The 14,069-nt window shown below is 43.3% G+C and overlaps 1 protein-coding gene across 2 annotated transcripts in view; it reads right to left on the bottom strand.

Moving 5' to 3' along the window:
- The window catches only part of ENTREP1 (endosomal transmembrane epsin interactor 1), a 61,788-nt gene extending 51,560 nt beyond the window's left edge, over window positions 1-10,228 (bottom strand). The window contains exon 1 of one of the 2 annotated variants that reach the window (XM_059924865.1): window positions 9,648-10,228. In XM_059924865.1, the coding sequence (XP_059780848.1) occupies window positions 9,648-10,061 (414 nt within the window). In that variant the 5' untranslated portion in view covers window positions 10,062-10,228. The remainder of the gene's footprint in view (window positions 1-9,647) is intronic. The other variant, XM_059924866.1, reaches the window with a different exon arrangement.
- Between the last annotated feature and the right edge of the window lie 3,841 nt (window positions 10,229-14,069).

Here is a 14,069-nt window from a genome sequence, read left to right as displayed (position 1 = left end):
GTAAAGAAGAACCAGCATTTTGCCAAAACGTAATCTGGAAGACAACATCAGCCTTTTGAATAACACAGTTCACTAAGCAGTTAGGAAAGGATAAGCAAAGTAATTATTCAGCCCAGGGTCACTCTGATGACCTTTGTGTACGTAATAAAGTGCATCTGCTGAAAGCAGTTATGAGGATTTTCTTTCAAGTGCACTTTTCACCAAAATCACTCAAATGCACCATTTCACAATAACTATTTATTTAACTACAAATCAGTAAGGATTACAGTGTTACTTGAAACCCAAAGCTCACAGGCCTACCTGCGATACTCTCCATTCTCCATTTATTGACTGAGGGTAATCATTTCACAACAAACCAGTAGAGGACAAGTCTACCCATTTATATCAAGGACCAAAAAACATATATGGGCAGACAGGAGACAATTTCTTTGTATCACGTCTATGTTTAAACATACTATCAGCTGCCTGCTCACTGGGCACTATATCCTTTCATCATCTTAAATTCAGTAGGATATTTCCTTCCTCTAAACGATTTCTTCCTGGAAACACACTTGGTGGGGCTTGTCTAGAGGGTATGGGTGACGTCTACTTACAAACTGGAACTTGGAATCCATGAGATCTTGGGGTCCATGTTCCTTACTTGGCTTTGGATTATACACACACATGCACAGGGGTATGATTTTTACAAAAAAACAAAAAACAAATAATAAAAGATACTCTTCCTCCTCTTCTTTTTCTCTCTCAACAAATACTTCACTGGAAATCACTTCATGTTTACTGGACTAGCTCTCATTCATTTCCATTTAATGGTTACATAATATTCCTTTGTACAACCACTACCTAATGTATTCAATCATTTCCATATTCATGGGTATTCACTCTTCTTCCAGTTTTTTGGCCCCAAACAATGTTGCAGTAAACATCATGGCCATATATCCTTACAAACAAGTGCTTTTTATTTCTGCTGAATGAAGTCCCAGGAGTAGCACTGCTAAGTTGAAAGGGGCATGTGTATAATAAGTACATAAATAAATAAAATGTTTTTAATAGATCATGACAGATACAATTATCATTTCAAATGAAGGGTCTCTGGGACAAAGGAACTAAGCTTTCTTTCTTTCTTTTTAAACTCAAGAATTTTATTTTTTTTATTTATTATTTTTTATTTATTTATTTATCTTTGGCTGCGCCGGGTCTTAGTTGCGGCATGCAGGATCTTCGTTGCCACATGCGGGATCTTTAGTTGCAGCATGCGGAATCTTTAGTTCTGGAATGCATTATCTTTAGTTGTGGCATGCGGAATCTTTAGTTGTGGCATGCGGGATCTAGTTCCCTGAGCAGGGATCAAAGCAGGGCCCTCTGTATTGGGAGCACAGAGTCTTTTTTTTCTTTAAAGATTTTTTTGATGTGGAACATTTTTAAAGTCTTTATTGAATTTGTTACCATATGGCTTCTGCTTTATGTTTTGGTTTTTTGGCCCCGAGGCATGTGGGATCTTAGCTCCCTGACCAGGGATCGAACCTGCACCCCGTGCATTGGAAGGAGAAGTCTTACCCACTGGACCACCAGAGAAGTCCCCTAAGCTAGATAGTTTTCTTCCTCCCTCCCTCCCTCCCTCCCTCTCTTCCTCCCTTCCTTCCTGCCTCCCTCCTTCCCTCCCTCCCTCCCTCCCTTTCTTTTTAGAGAGGACTTTGCATATATGAGCAAACTAAATTTAAAACATAATTGTTGGGACTTCCCTGTTGGCGCAGTGGTTAAGAATCCGCCTGCCAAAGCAGGAGACAAGGGTTCGAGCCCTGGTCCGGGTAGATCCCACATGCTGCGGAGCAACTAAGCCCATGCGCCACAACTACTGAGCCTGCACTCTAGAGCCCGTGAGCCACAACTACTGAAGCCCGCGTGCCTAGAGCCCATGCTCCACAACAAGAGAACACCGCAATGAGAAGTCCACACACCACAACGAAGAGTAGCCCCTGCTCGCCGCAACTAGAGAAAGCCCGCGCACAGCAATGAAGGCCCAACGTAGCCAAATAAATTAATTTTTAAAAAATTGTTAAAAATGTACAAAATGTATTTGACATATAAGAAATATCAACAGGGGCTTCCCTGGTGGCGCACTGGTTAAGAATCCGCCTGCCAATGCAGGGGACACGGGTTCGATCCCTGGTCCAGGAAGATCCCACATGCCGCAGAGCAACTAAGCCTGTGCACCACAACTACTAAGCCTGCGCTCTAGAGCCCGTGAGCCACAACTACTGAGCCCGCGTGCCACAGCTACTGAAGCCCACGTGCCTAGAGCCCATGCTCCGCAACAAGAGAAGCCACCGCAATGCGTAGCCCACGCACCGCAAAGAAGAGTAGCCTCTGCTCGCTGCAACTAGAGAAAGCCTGCGCACAGCAACGAAGACCCAACACAGCCAAAAATAAATAAATAAATAATAAGATAAAAAAAAAGAAATATCAACAATCTCAAAATATACATGACAAAGAAACTTAAGACCTCAGTAGGAAGAAATATAAAGCTTATTGAGCAATATTAAATAAAGACCCAAATAAATCAAGGCATATACCACATTCATGGGTTGGAAGACAAAATACTTAAAGATATCATTTCCATTTGAATTGTTTTGTAGACTCAGCACACACAAATGTTAAATTTCAACAGGATTTTTGTAAACCACCCTTCTTTATAGGGATGCTTCAAGAAACTACATTCTAGTTGTAGGTGGGAGTTGTAGTTACATCCACCTCAGTCCTGAACCCTGCAACAAAGGCACACACCAACTTCTACTCAATTTCTCCCATTCTTCAAGATTAAGTAAGCCCAACACACTTGGGGAACCCCGTGAGTGGTGAGATAGAGAAGGGGAAGCAGAGGAAGTAGGAAGCCTCTGGAATGTGCAGTAAAAGTGCTGCAGCTGGAGATGAATCCTTTAAGAGTTCAAGACTGACGGGAACGGAGGTTCACATTTCGGGGAGGGGTGTGCAATTCATGATTGGGGAGAGAGGATGGGGAAGTGAAAGAGGAAGAGGCAGAGTATTCAATGCCTCCGCTTCCCTCAGTGGCAGCAGCAGCTGGAGCTCCATCAGAAGGGACTCAAGATCCCTTAACACTGGCCTTCCATTACCCCATAATGCTATTACTTGCTCAATTGTGTTCTACACTCACTTGCAATCTCATGAGGGCTCGGATCTCTGAATATTCACTCAAGTACCACTAAAGGCTCCTAGAGGCACTCAATTAGTTATGGCAAGAGTCAACGAACAACTGAATGGATGATGAATAAATTAATGAATGAAGGTCAAAAACAGGAGATGAGCTTGCTCAAAGATGACTATGTAAGCCTAAACATATTTTTCACTCCTGTGCTTCTTAAAAGAGTACATCAACAGCAAAAAGCAACTCCATCAGCATTCTTTCCACCCACTGCAAGATGCAACTTGCTCGGAATAAACAGGCAAGAACCTATTTTCTAACACCAAATTATCTCTATATCACTATAATGAGATTTATTACAATTTTGGTTTCACTCACTTATGACCCATTCTTTGTAGCTCATGGGGAAAAGCAGAGGCCTTTCTTTTTTTCTGATATTGCAAAGAAGGATTCTAAGATACTCCAGGCAAGAATCACTGTTACCCACCATATGTGGTGAATGTGCCTTAACTTTCCAGCTTAAAAATCAAATCGTTAAAGTCAAAAGCATATAATTCTACTACCTTACTTTTCTGTGTTAATCCATTAACATACCTTAGGGCAAAAATGTTCTGAACTGTTTGTCAAAAGTTGCCGTATCTAAACATAGAGTTAAAAAGAGCCATGTTATAGGTGTCCCATATTTACAATATTCACACTTCTTAATAACCTATCTTGCCCTATAGCTTTTACACTGGATGTATTTTTTAAATGTATGTGTGCATGTATCATTCTGCATCTGCCCAGGGTAACTCAGTAAAAGATCTGACAAAGTGGACAACTGGGTATTTCTCACGTATGCTTGTTGGTTACCACAATGTCCCACCAAAAAACAAAAACAAACAAACAAAACTAGCCTGTTCACCTTACCTTAATTAAATATTGCCTGGATGTTTAAAAAACATTGATAGGGCTTCCCTGGTGGTGCAGTGGTTGAGAATCTGCCTGCCAATGCAGGGGACACGGGTTCGAGCCCTGGTCTGGGAAGATCCCACATGCCGCGGAGCAACTGGGCCCGTGAGCCACAATTACTGAGCCTGCGCGTCTGGAGCCTGTGCTCCGCAACAAGAGAGGCCGCGGTAGTGAGAGGCCTGCGCACCGCGATGAAGAGTGGACCCCGCTTGCCACAACTAGAAGAAAACCCTCGCACAGAAACGAAGACCCAACACAGCCATAAATAAATAAATAAATATTTATTAAGAAAAAAAAAAAAAAAAACATTGATAGAAGTTCTATTATGTGCCAGGCCTGGGGCTAGGGCTCAGCAACGAAGCATTTTCCTAAATGTTCTCTAATTACACTCTCACAAAATCAATTCTGAAGCAAGAGTCATCCCACCCATTTTACAGATGAGTAACTGAGGTTGAGAGGCTCAATGACTTGCTCAAGAACTTATCATCATGGATGGACCTAGAGACTGTCATACAGAGTGAAGTAAGTCAGAAAGAGAAAAACAAATATCATATATTAACACATATATGTGGAATCTGAAGAAATTGGTATAGATGATCTTATTTACAAAGCAGAAATAGAGACACAGACGTAGAGAAGAACAAACATATGGATACCAAGGGGGAAAGGGGGTGGGGTGGGAGGAATTGGGAGATTGGGATTGACATATATACACTATTGATACTATGTATAAAATAGATAACTAATGAGAACCTACTGTATAGCACAGGGAACTCTACTCAATGCTCTGTGGGGACCTAAATGAGAAAGAAGTCCAAAAAGGAGGGGATATATGTATACGTATAGCTGATTCACTTTGCTGTACAGTATAAACTAACACAATATTGTAAAGCAATTATACTCCAATAAAAAAAAGAACTTATCATGTGACTCTGCTGTTGTGTAAAATAAAGGACCAAAGAAAATTAAATTCCTCTCAAAAGTTATACTTAAAAATACTCCTTCAATATTAAAGTAGTATTTGATGATTATGATAGAAAAAAATGTGTTTACTGTTGTTTAACTGGTAGAGACTTTAGAATTTTTGTGTTAGTTTCCGCTTTGGACCATTCATTCTTTTTTTTACATTCTGTCATTGTAAATTTTTTTTAATAGGTTTACCTTAAGGTTCACCAATGTCTGTCTCTTTATAAGGAACTGGAATCTTGCCAAAGAATCACAGACTCAAGGGGAGGGGGAACCATGAGTTCAGGTCAGTGACTTCAACAGAGAGACATGAATGTATGTAGATGATAAAGGCTATTAGGGCCCCCAGAGAAGAGCAAAAAACAATAACTAATTCTCTACCACTTGCCTGAAATATCTCCCAAGGATCATATACGTCATCAGAGTCAGGAATTTTCTTTTTTGAGGGAGACACAAACCAATGCAACTCTCTCTACTCTTTCATTAATCTAAAACAGTGTGGTAGGCTGGTCTCCTGTAGTCCCCGTAGAATCTAACTAATATTAACTAACTACGCCTCCAAATCAGGAGCCAGGATAGCGTGGCTTGAACACGGACATGGAGATCCTCCCTCTGCCCTCACCTGAGTCAAACTTCAGCATGTTTTTAAAGTGTCTACCCCCTTAGTTTCATGAACTTTGGGAATAATAATAGATTGAGTCATTAACCAAGGACACCAGCAAGAAAATAAATGATCACAGAGTGCTCAAAAACAATGAGCACATTAAAAACACTCCCTTCAAGTTGTTGAAAGTAAGTATGTAAAATATGGGAAAAGAGTCTTTATAGGACTTGTTAATTCTCAAACATATATTACAATAGATAAAATACACCTTCAAGGTTCAGACAAGTGAAGGAAGACTCCAAATCTCGGGCTCAAGGTGAGAATAACACTTACAGCGGTATATATGGAAAAATATTCTTGAACTATAGTGTGTTTAACAAAATAGTCCTTTCAAATGAATATATTTGTCCCTTAATGAGCAAAATTTTTACTGCAGCCAGAAGATTTGCTGACTTAGTTGATACAGCAGACTCAGGCATATAATGGTCATTCAAAGCTTGAAATATGAGGATATCCTTCTACTGTGTTCCTACGTGGGTTTGAAGTAACCTTAGACTTAACCTGGCACTGCCACTCAACTACCTACTTTCATATGCCAGTCAAACTTCTGAGCGATAAATAAAACATGGTACAGCAACACAATGGGATCTCATTTGGTCATAAACAGGAATGAAGTAGTGATACATGTCACAACATGGATGTACCTTGAAAATGTTATGCCAAGTGAAAGAAGCCAGTCACAAAGGACCATTTGTTGTATGGTCCCATTTACATGAAATGGCCAGAATAACAAATCCATAGCGACAGAAAGTAAATGGATCAACGGTTGCTTAGGGATAATGGAGTACGGAAGAAATGGGGTATGACTGTTAATGGGTACAGGGTTTCTTCTGGGGGGTGATGAAAATTTTCTAAAATTGATTGTGGATATGGTCGCAAAACTGTGAATTTAATAAAAATCATTGAACTGCACACTTTAAATGGGTGATATAAGTAGATTTAAATAGAATGTGAATTATATCCCAATAAAGCTGTCATAAAAAAAAAATTCTGCAGTCCTCAAGTCATAATTTTTAAGCTTTTCTCATAAAAACTTTAGTTTAGCTGTCTTTAAATTAGTTACAACGTGCTATCAAGCCCCTTCCTTTTAACTATTAAGCCCCTTTCTTTTAGAAATACATTCTGAAATATTTAATGCTGAAACTACAATACTGGAGATTTGCCTTAAAATAATCCAGTGGGTGTTACCAAGGGGGAGTGGGTGTGAGTATACAGTGACCATGTAAATGTTGATAACTACTGAAGCTCGATGATGGGTCAGTGGGGGTTCTTTCTATATTTGTTGAGATTTAAAATTTTCACAATAAAATTTTAAAGGTAGAGTGGAGTTCTTAAGACTTCCTGGTCACTTCTCTGCTGTCTCTCTAGTCCACTTATATTTTCTTTTTAAAAACATACATGTATTGAAATATTTACAGGTGTAATGATGTGATGTCTGAGATTTGTTTCAAAATAACATGGGAAGTGAATCTGACAAATGGACTAGAGTGCATGCTGAAGCTAATTTCTACCCTGCTTAGAACACCCATCCTTCTGGAGTTATCAGAACACAAAGGGAATTCCCTGGTGGTGCAGTGGTTAGGACTCGGCGCTTTCACTGCCGAGAGCCCGGGGAACTAAGATCCCACAAGCTGCCCGGTGCAGCCAAAAAAAAAGAACACATAGAGCTGGCAGCAGAGCCAGAAAGAGGTACAGGAGATAAAACAATGGTTAGAGCTGGGTGAGGGGTATATGAAGATTCATTGTACAGTGTTTGAATAAATTTAAAATTTTCCATAAAGCAGAGTTTAAAAAAAACCATCTCTCTCACACACATAAATTCAAAAGGTATGCTACTGCTGAGACTTTTTTCCTGCAACACCAGGAGAGTCAGGGGGCTTAATGCCATTCTCAAATCCTATTCAGTTGTTCTGGACATGTACTGTCTGTTGGTTCTGTGGTCACTTTGCAAATTCTGAGGACAACCTCAGAAACAGGCCACAACAAATAAGAATAACAAACAGTTGCAAGTTTGCGTATAGAGTTGGGGGCACAGTGTGGGAAAAGGACCCTGTGGAAGAGACTTAGTTCCAAGTCACTCATTCTTTCCCTGCTCTGGTTTGCTGGGTCCCGGAGACAAGGATGTGCTCAGCCAGCAGGCCCAAGCTAGCAGCCTTTATCTTCTGGCTGATTCCTCTTTTTTTTTTTTTTTTTTTTTAATAGTTCATCAAATCTAACTATGGCTTGACTGACATCTAAAGTGTATTTACCTCTGAAATAATTCACAATAGTACACTGATTTAGGGGTTTAATTTTAGGAGGGAAAAAAATAGTTTTCAATAATCCTAAACTAGCTATCTTTGAGAAGACAAGAGATTATGATTTTACAAAGAGCAAATCCCTAAAAATGTATGCAAGAGTCACTTCTGGCCCATGGTATTTAGAGAAATAAAATGCAGCCACCATTTGGCTGAATTAGGTCTGACAAGTGGACTAAGGAGCATAACGGATCTAATCCCTACCCTGTTGGGAACACTCCTCTTTCTGAAGTTTTAAAGGACTCCCAGAGGCCAGTGGGAGAGCCCAAGGGTAGGGCCAGGAGGGTGGGATTCCTTTTACACGATGCACAGATTGTGAATTCCACCCACCACAGTAAGATCATCCAGCATCAAAGTACTTCAAAAAGAAGAACAAACTGGCATCAGTTTAAGTATAAAATGTCAGGCCAGGCTCTAGGTACCTAATGGTCTTACAGTTCTTATTCAAACAATTACTTTGGGTTCAATTAGTTCTCCCTATATTCTTAAAATTTGGTCTTGAATCTGGGTTTGTGTGGACCTGCAAGGACAATTTTCAGCCATTCAAAATATACATTCATTACAGATCTTAGTAAAAACTATAGGCATTGCCAGGCTTTTAGATTTCGTTTAGAGAAAGGCTGTTTACTTTAAATATTCATCTTCCACAATCATTCCACGAAAACCTATTTCCAGGTCTCTCAATCCTCAGCAAACCTCAAGACGCAGGATGCCTTGGAAGCTGTGAAATCGTTAGGAGGCAGGGATGAGTAGCCACCAGTTTCCATAAACGCTCGAGGGCAGCAGCCTTTTGCCCCAAAACACCCTTCCCTGTCGGAGGCGGCAGGGCCGGCAGGGCCTGTACCGGAGCGGGGCAGACATCTCCGGCTAGCTGGGACTTCGGCAAGCTCATCCACGATGGGTTCGGGTTCTGAAGAATTAAATTCTGCCTATCAGTCTGCGTGGCTCCAGGAACCTAGTGCGGGCTTAGGGCCCTCCTTTAATGACCAAGTACGTGGGTGCGTCCACACACCCTGTTATTACCTCCTGAACTCGCCCCCAGATACAGTGGAGCTACCCTACACCAGACACTTAACATTTACTTGTGCCTTAGTGCGGAATAAAAACAAGGGACGTGCGCCAACCTGTCACTTCATCCATCCCACAAATACTCCTACTATGTGCCAGGCACTGTTGATACATCAGTGAACAAAACAGATCAAAATCCTTGCCCTCCCCGTGCGGACCTTGCCAGCGAAGTAAATACTCAATAGCTGAAAGAAGTTGACTCATTTTCTTCCCGCTTTTTTGTCACCCACCCCCATACTTCCATCTCCCAAAGAGCCGGAAATCGGGTTTATTCTATTAGTTTGACAGGAACAACAAAACCCTTTAGCCTACAAGGAATAGACACTGTCCAGGTGCAACCCATTCACCCCCGAATTCCTCTCTCTCTTTACCCCTTTTTTCCCCCCGCCTCAACGCCTCCAAAAACTTCAGCTGGCCTGAGGGGCTGTGCTCCCGAACGGCAGCCCTGGAGCGATCAATCACGGGGCAGTGGAGGCGACCGGCCTGAGCCCCCTGCTCCCCGGGTGGGCCCTGCCGAGGCGAGCGGGGCACGCGCGGCACTCACCGAGGAGCCGGCCCAGAACGGGCACGAGTTCTTCACCTGCGGGGAGCTGCTCAGCGACAGCGCCCCGAAGCTGAGTGCCACCATGCAGCAGCCCAGGATCAGCTGCAGCAGACCGAGCGACAACAGCGGGCGAGCGGGCAGCAGCGCCGAGCCCGGGGCCGCGGCGGCGGCGGCGGCGGCCCGGCGGTAGGAGAGCGCGGGCGGCGGGGCCAGCACCCCGGCGGCGGCGGCGGTGGCCGCGCAGCGAGGCCGCGCCGGGGGCTGCAGCGCGGCCCGGGACCACCGCGGCCGTAGCGGGGGCAGCGGCGGCTCCTGGGCGGCGGCGGCCGCGGCGCCCGGGCCCCCGGCCTGCGGCCCGCCCGAGAGCCCAGCCACAGGGCAGCAGGAGCCCGGGAGCACCACGGGCAGGGACATGGACGGGCGGGGAAGGAGCGGCCGGTGGCGGCGGGAAGAGGACGCGGAGCGGAGCCGCGGGCGCCGCGCACTGGGCGAGCGGGCGGGCTCCGAGGCCCAGGGGGAGGGAAGGAAATGCGCACGGCCCAACCACTTGCTGCTGCTGCTGCCGCCGCCGCCGCCGCCCCGACTCCCGCCGGCCGCACCCACCTGCCAGCCGGCGGGTCCGCCTCCGGCCGACCGGGCGCGCCCCACTCCCACCCGGGCACACCCACGCGCGCCCTTCGCTCACGCCGCGCAGCGCCGCCACCCTTTGGGGTCCGGCCGAACCCGCGCTCGCTCCCGGGTCTCCAGGAAAGGTGCCCTGCCCCAATATTTAAAATTGGTCCCTCGGGCTAGGAGGGAACGGCGGTCTGGGCGCGGAGGTACAGGCAGCCAACGGGCTGAGACTGTTCCCACCCGCCAAGCTGGGGCGGGACAGGAGCGCCGCCGAAGCGCTGTGGACCCTCGGCCCCTTCAGTTCCAGCCCAGAGAGCGACTCTGGCAACCTTTAACACGAAGGGAGCCTGGCTTTAAACTTTTTCACCCGGGGAGGGAGGATGGCAGGAAGAGGAGCTGTGGGTGACTTGGTGGGAAAAGTCTAAGGCTCAGGGCTTCGGGGAAGGACAACGCAGAGCTAAGTGACCGTTCGCGTGGGGCTTCCGGGCGCTGACATTGTGCTGCGGCCCCTCCGCCTGGAAGTTGGGGCGTGGTGGGGCGTGGGAGTGCTTTCCCGGCACCAGAGTAGGAGCGAGCAGGAGCCCAAGGTTACCTTGGAAGTATCCCGCCTCCAGAAAGAAAGAAGCGGGGGCGGCCCGGAGCGCAGTGGCAAGGGTTACACTCTGTGGCCGACTCATCTTGACTCATGAGCTGTATTAGGCATCACCTGGTAGAACGTAGAATCCCAAACCTCCAAAGAAACAGCCTAATAAAATCCTAATCTGTTTTTGGTAATTTATAAGATACATTTAGAGCTTAAAAAACCGACTCGCCTTTGTAAAATGACTTTTCCTAATAGTCTACCCTTCCCTCGGAAGAATTCTTATGTGTTGAAAGTGTTCGTATACATGAAATGATCATAATAGATTTTTTTTCCAGGTTAAGAACCAGAGCAGTGTCGCTTTGCAGTAAGACAGCCTCTGTATTAGGCTTCTCGTTTTATCAGTAAGGTGAGGGTATTTTATATCCTCCTGTCCAATAAACCAAAGGAAATGTGTATCCGTTTTTATGCTCTGCTTGCAAAGGCTACATTTATTTTGGTCATTACTTACTTCAACCCACAGTGTGATGCATTGCCAATGTGCATGTGTGTTTACATGTACACTTTTTGAATAATTAAAGCACCTGTGATAGGGAGATCAGTTCGGTGCTTTGTGACCACCTAGAGGGGTGAGATAGGGAGGGTGGGAGGGAGATGCAAGAGGGAGGGGATATGGGGATATATGTATACATATAGCTGATTCACTTTGTTATACAGCAGAAACCAACACAGCATTGTAAAGCAATTATACTCCAATAAAAATGTTAAAAAATAAAATAAATAAAGCACCTGTGATTAATAGTCCCAAGGACTTCTTTTACAAACTCCTCTTGAAAGTAAACTTAAAATCCTGGAGAAAAAAAAGGACCTGTCTCTTAAAATAAACATTTAAAGTATGTTGTTTCATGCACTTTAAAACATTTTACAGTACATATTCTTATATTGCAGGTGATGTTAAACTGAAAGCTTCTTGTGTGCTAGTTTGTACATTTTATTTTATGCACAAGCTTAAAGGTATTTAATTTTTAAGATTCTACTATATTGTGAAATATATAAAAAGTCTGATTGAGTCTTGAGAAATTCTGTCAGCTTAACAAATCTATTCCTCTGGTCAGTCCCTGACACCTGAAATGTACTGTCAAAAATGTATTCTCTGGGTCTGGGTAGGTTGGTGCTAGAAGTCAGATATCCTCTTTTCCTTTGGATGGTTAATGGCTGGAAAGGGAGAGCTCCAGGGGAGCAGATAACCATCTGGTTCTTGCTGCAGGTGCCAGTTACATGAGTGAGACTCATTTTGAGAAAATTTATGGAGCTACATTTTGTGCAGTTCCCTGCATTTTATATTTAAACACTTTAAAGTATTTCTAAGTCCTTTATTCTTAAATTTTTTGTCTATTTCCCTATACAGAAACGATGATAGCCAAGGGTAATTAAAATCCATAGATAGTTTTATCCAATAGCTTTACTTATTTTTTCAGGCCACTAAACGTTTTTTCAAAGCTGCTAATTAAGAGTTGTTATGCAGTAATTTTATTTTATGTTGTTGTTATTGGCCACATTTATAGCTGTGAAAATTCTTTTTCATAAACACAAATCCATAAAAAATTGCCCCAACCTTTAAGATTATACCAAATAGCACTCTTGAGTATTTGAGCTTTGGCTTTTATAACCCAAGCTTGACTCTTTGCATCCGCCAAGCAGTTGCTTACAATAAGTCCTTACTTATACATGATCAAGCTGAGTTGTATGTAACTAAATTCTTATATGATGATTCAGAGCCATTGATTTCAGGTTGGCTTTAAAAAATTAAGTGAGGATTTTAGAAAACAGTCTGGCAGTTCCTCAAAAAGTTAAACATAGAATTATCATTTGACCCAGTAATTCCACTCCTAGGTGTATACCCAAGAGAAGTGAAAACATATCCACATAAAAGCTTGTACACAATTAGCATTATTCACAGTAGCCCAAAAGGTAGAAGCAACCCAAATGTGGATGAATGAATAAACAAAATGTGGTATTATGGATGAATTTGTTTATCCTGCATAAACAAAATGCAGGATAGCCATGCAATGGAGTATTTTCAGCAATAAAAAAGGGTGAAGTACTGGAACATGCTACGACATGAATGAACCTTGAAAACATCACGCTAAGTGAAAGAAGCTAGTCACAAAAGACCATATATTGTATGATTCCATTTATATGAAATCTCCAGAGCAGACAAATCCATAGAGAAAGAAAGTAGATTAATGGTTGATTAGGGACGGGGGCAGAGAGGGTGTATTAGACGATTGAATTGGGGGAGGGTTATAGCTAAAGGGTCAGTTTACTTTTTCAGGTGAAAAAAATCTTCTAAAATCTATTATGGTGATGATTGCATAACTTTGTGCATATACTAAAAACCATTGAATCGAACACTTTAAATGGGTGAATTGTATCTCAATAAAGATTACATGTGAATCTATCTTTATGTCTCAATAAAGCCCTTACCAAAAAATATTAAAAATAATAAAAGAAGAACACGTGGAAAATTTGACCAGGCATTTCATTATGTAGGTAAAAGTTCAAGGAAACAACGGTAGTAGTGTATTGTTGGGTGGAACCCAGCTGCCAGCTTTCCTCAATATCAAAGCCAAATCCGAGGAGGAGAAATTTCCATCAACTCTTCCCTTCCCTGTACCTCATTTTCCACTCCCTGAACTCAAAGACTTTACCTCCCAGGAATTCAGGCTCTCTCACTCAGGTTACGCTGGACACTTTTACACAAACTCTTCAGTTCTTCCCACCATTTCTCAGAAGCCCCAACCTGTCAGCTAATTACAGGAGGTTATTCCCCGTTAGAGTGAGAACTGTTGCAGAAACTCCTCAAAACATGTTCCCTGGCAACCTGCCTCCAGTGCTTGCATTTTACAAGGAGAAGCGCTTCTCTGAGTAAGGCAGAATGGAATCTAGAAGTCCTCATTTAATATGCTTACTCTGGAGCAGCTTCGCAAAGTTTGGTCCAAGGACTAAATAACCACTCCGGAAGCAGGTCAAAATGCAGGTTCACGGGCTTCCTCCTCCTGCTCGGAATCTGACACTCTGGAGAGGACTGGGAGCCTACATTTTAACAAATTTTTTAAAAATGTTAATGGATGGTAGTAGCCAGACTCGAGAATCTTTACATGGGGATTTTTATATGGGAGGGGACCTGAAGTAGCAAACTAGTTGGAAGGGAAAGGCAGAGGATTTGG

The sequence above is a fragment of the Balaenoptera ricei genome, chromosome 6 (assembly GCF_028023285.1).
Source record: "Balaenoptera ricei isolate mBalRic1 chromosome 6, mBalRic1.hap2, whole genome shotgun sequence".
NCBI lineage: Eukaryota > Metazoa > Chordata > Mammalia > Artiodactyla > Balaenopteridae > Balaenoptera > Balaenoptera ricei.
The sequence above is the reverse complement of the archived record's forward strand: the minus strand, read 5'-3'. Positions and strand labels throughout refer to the sequence as shown.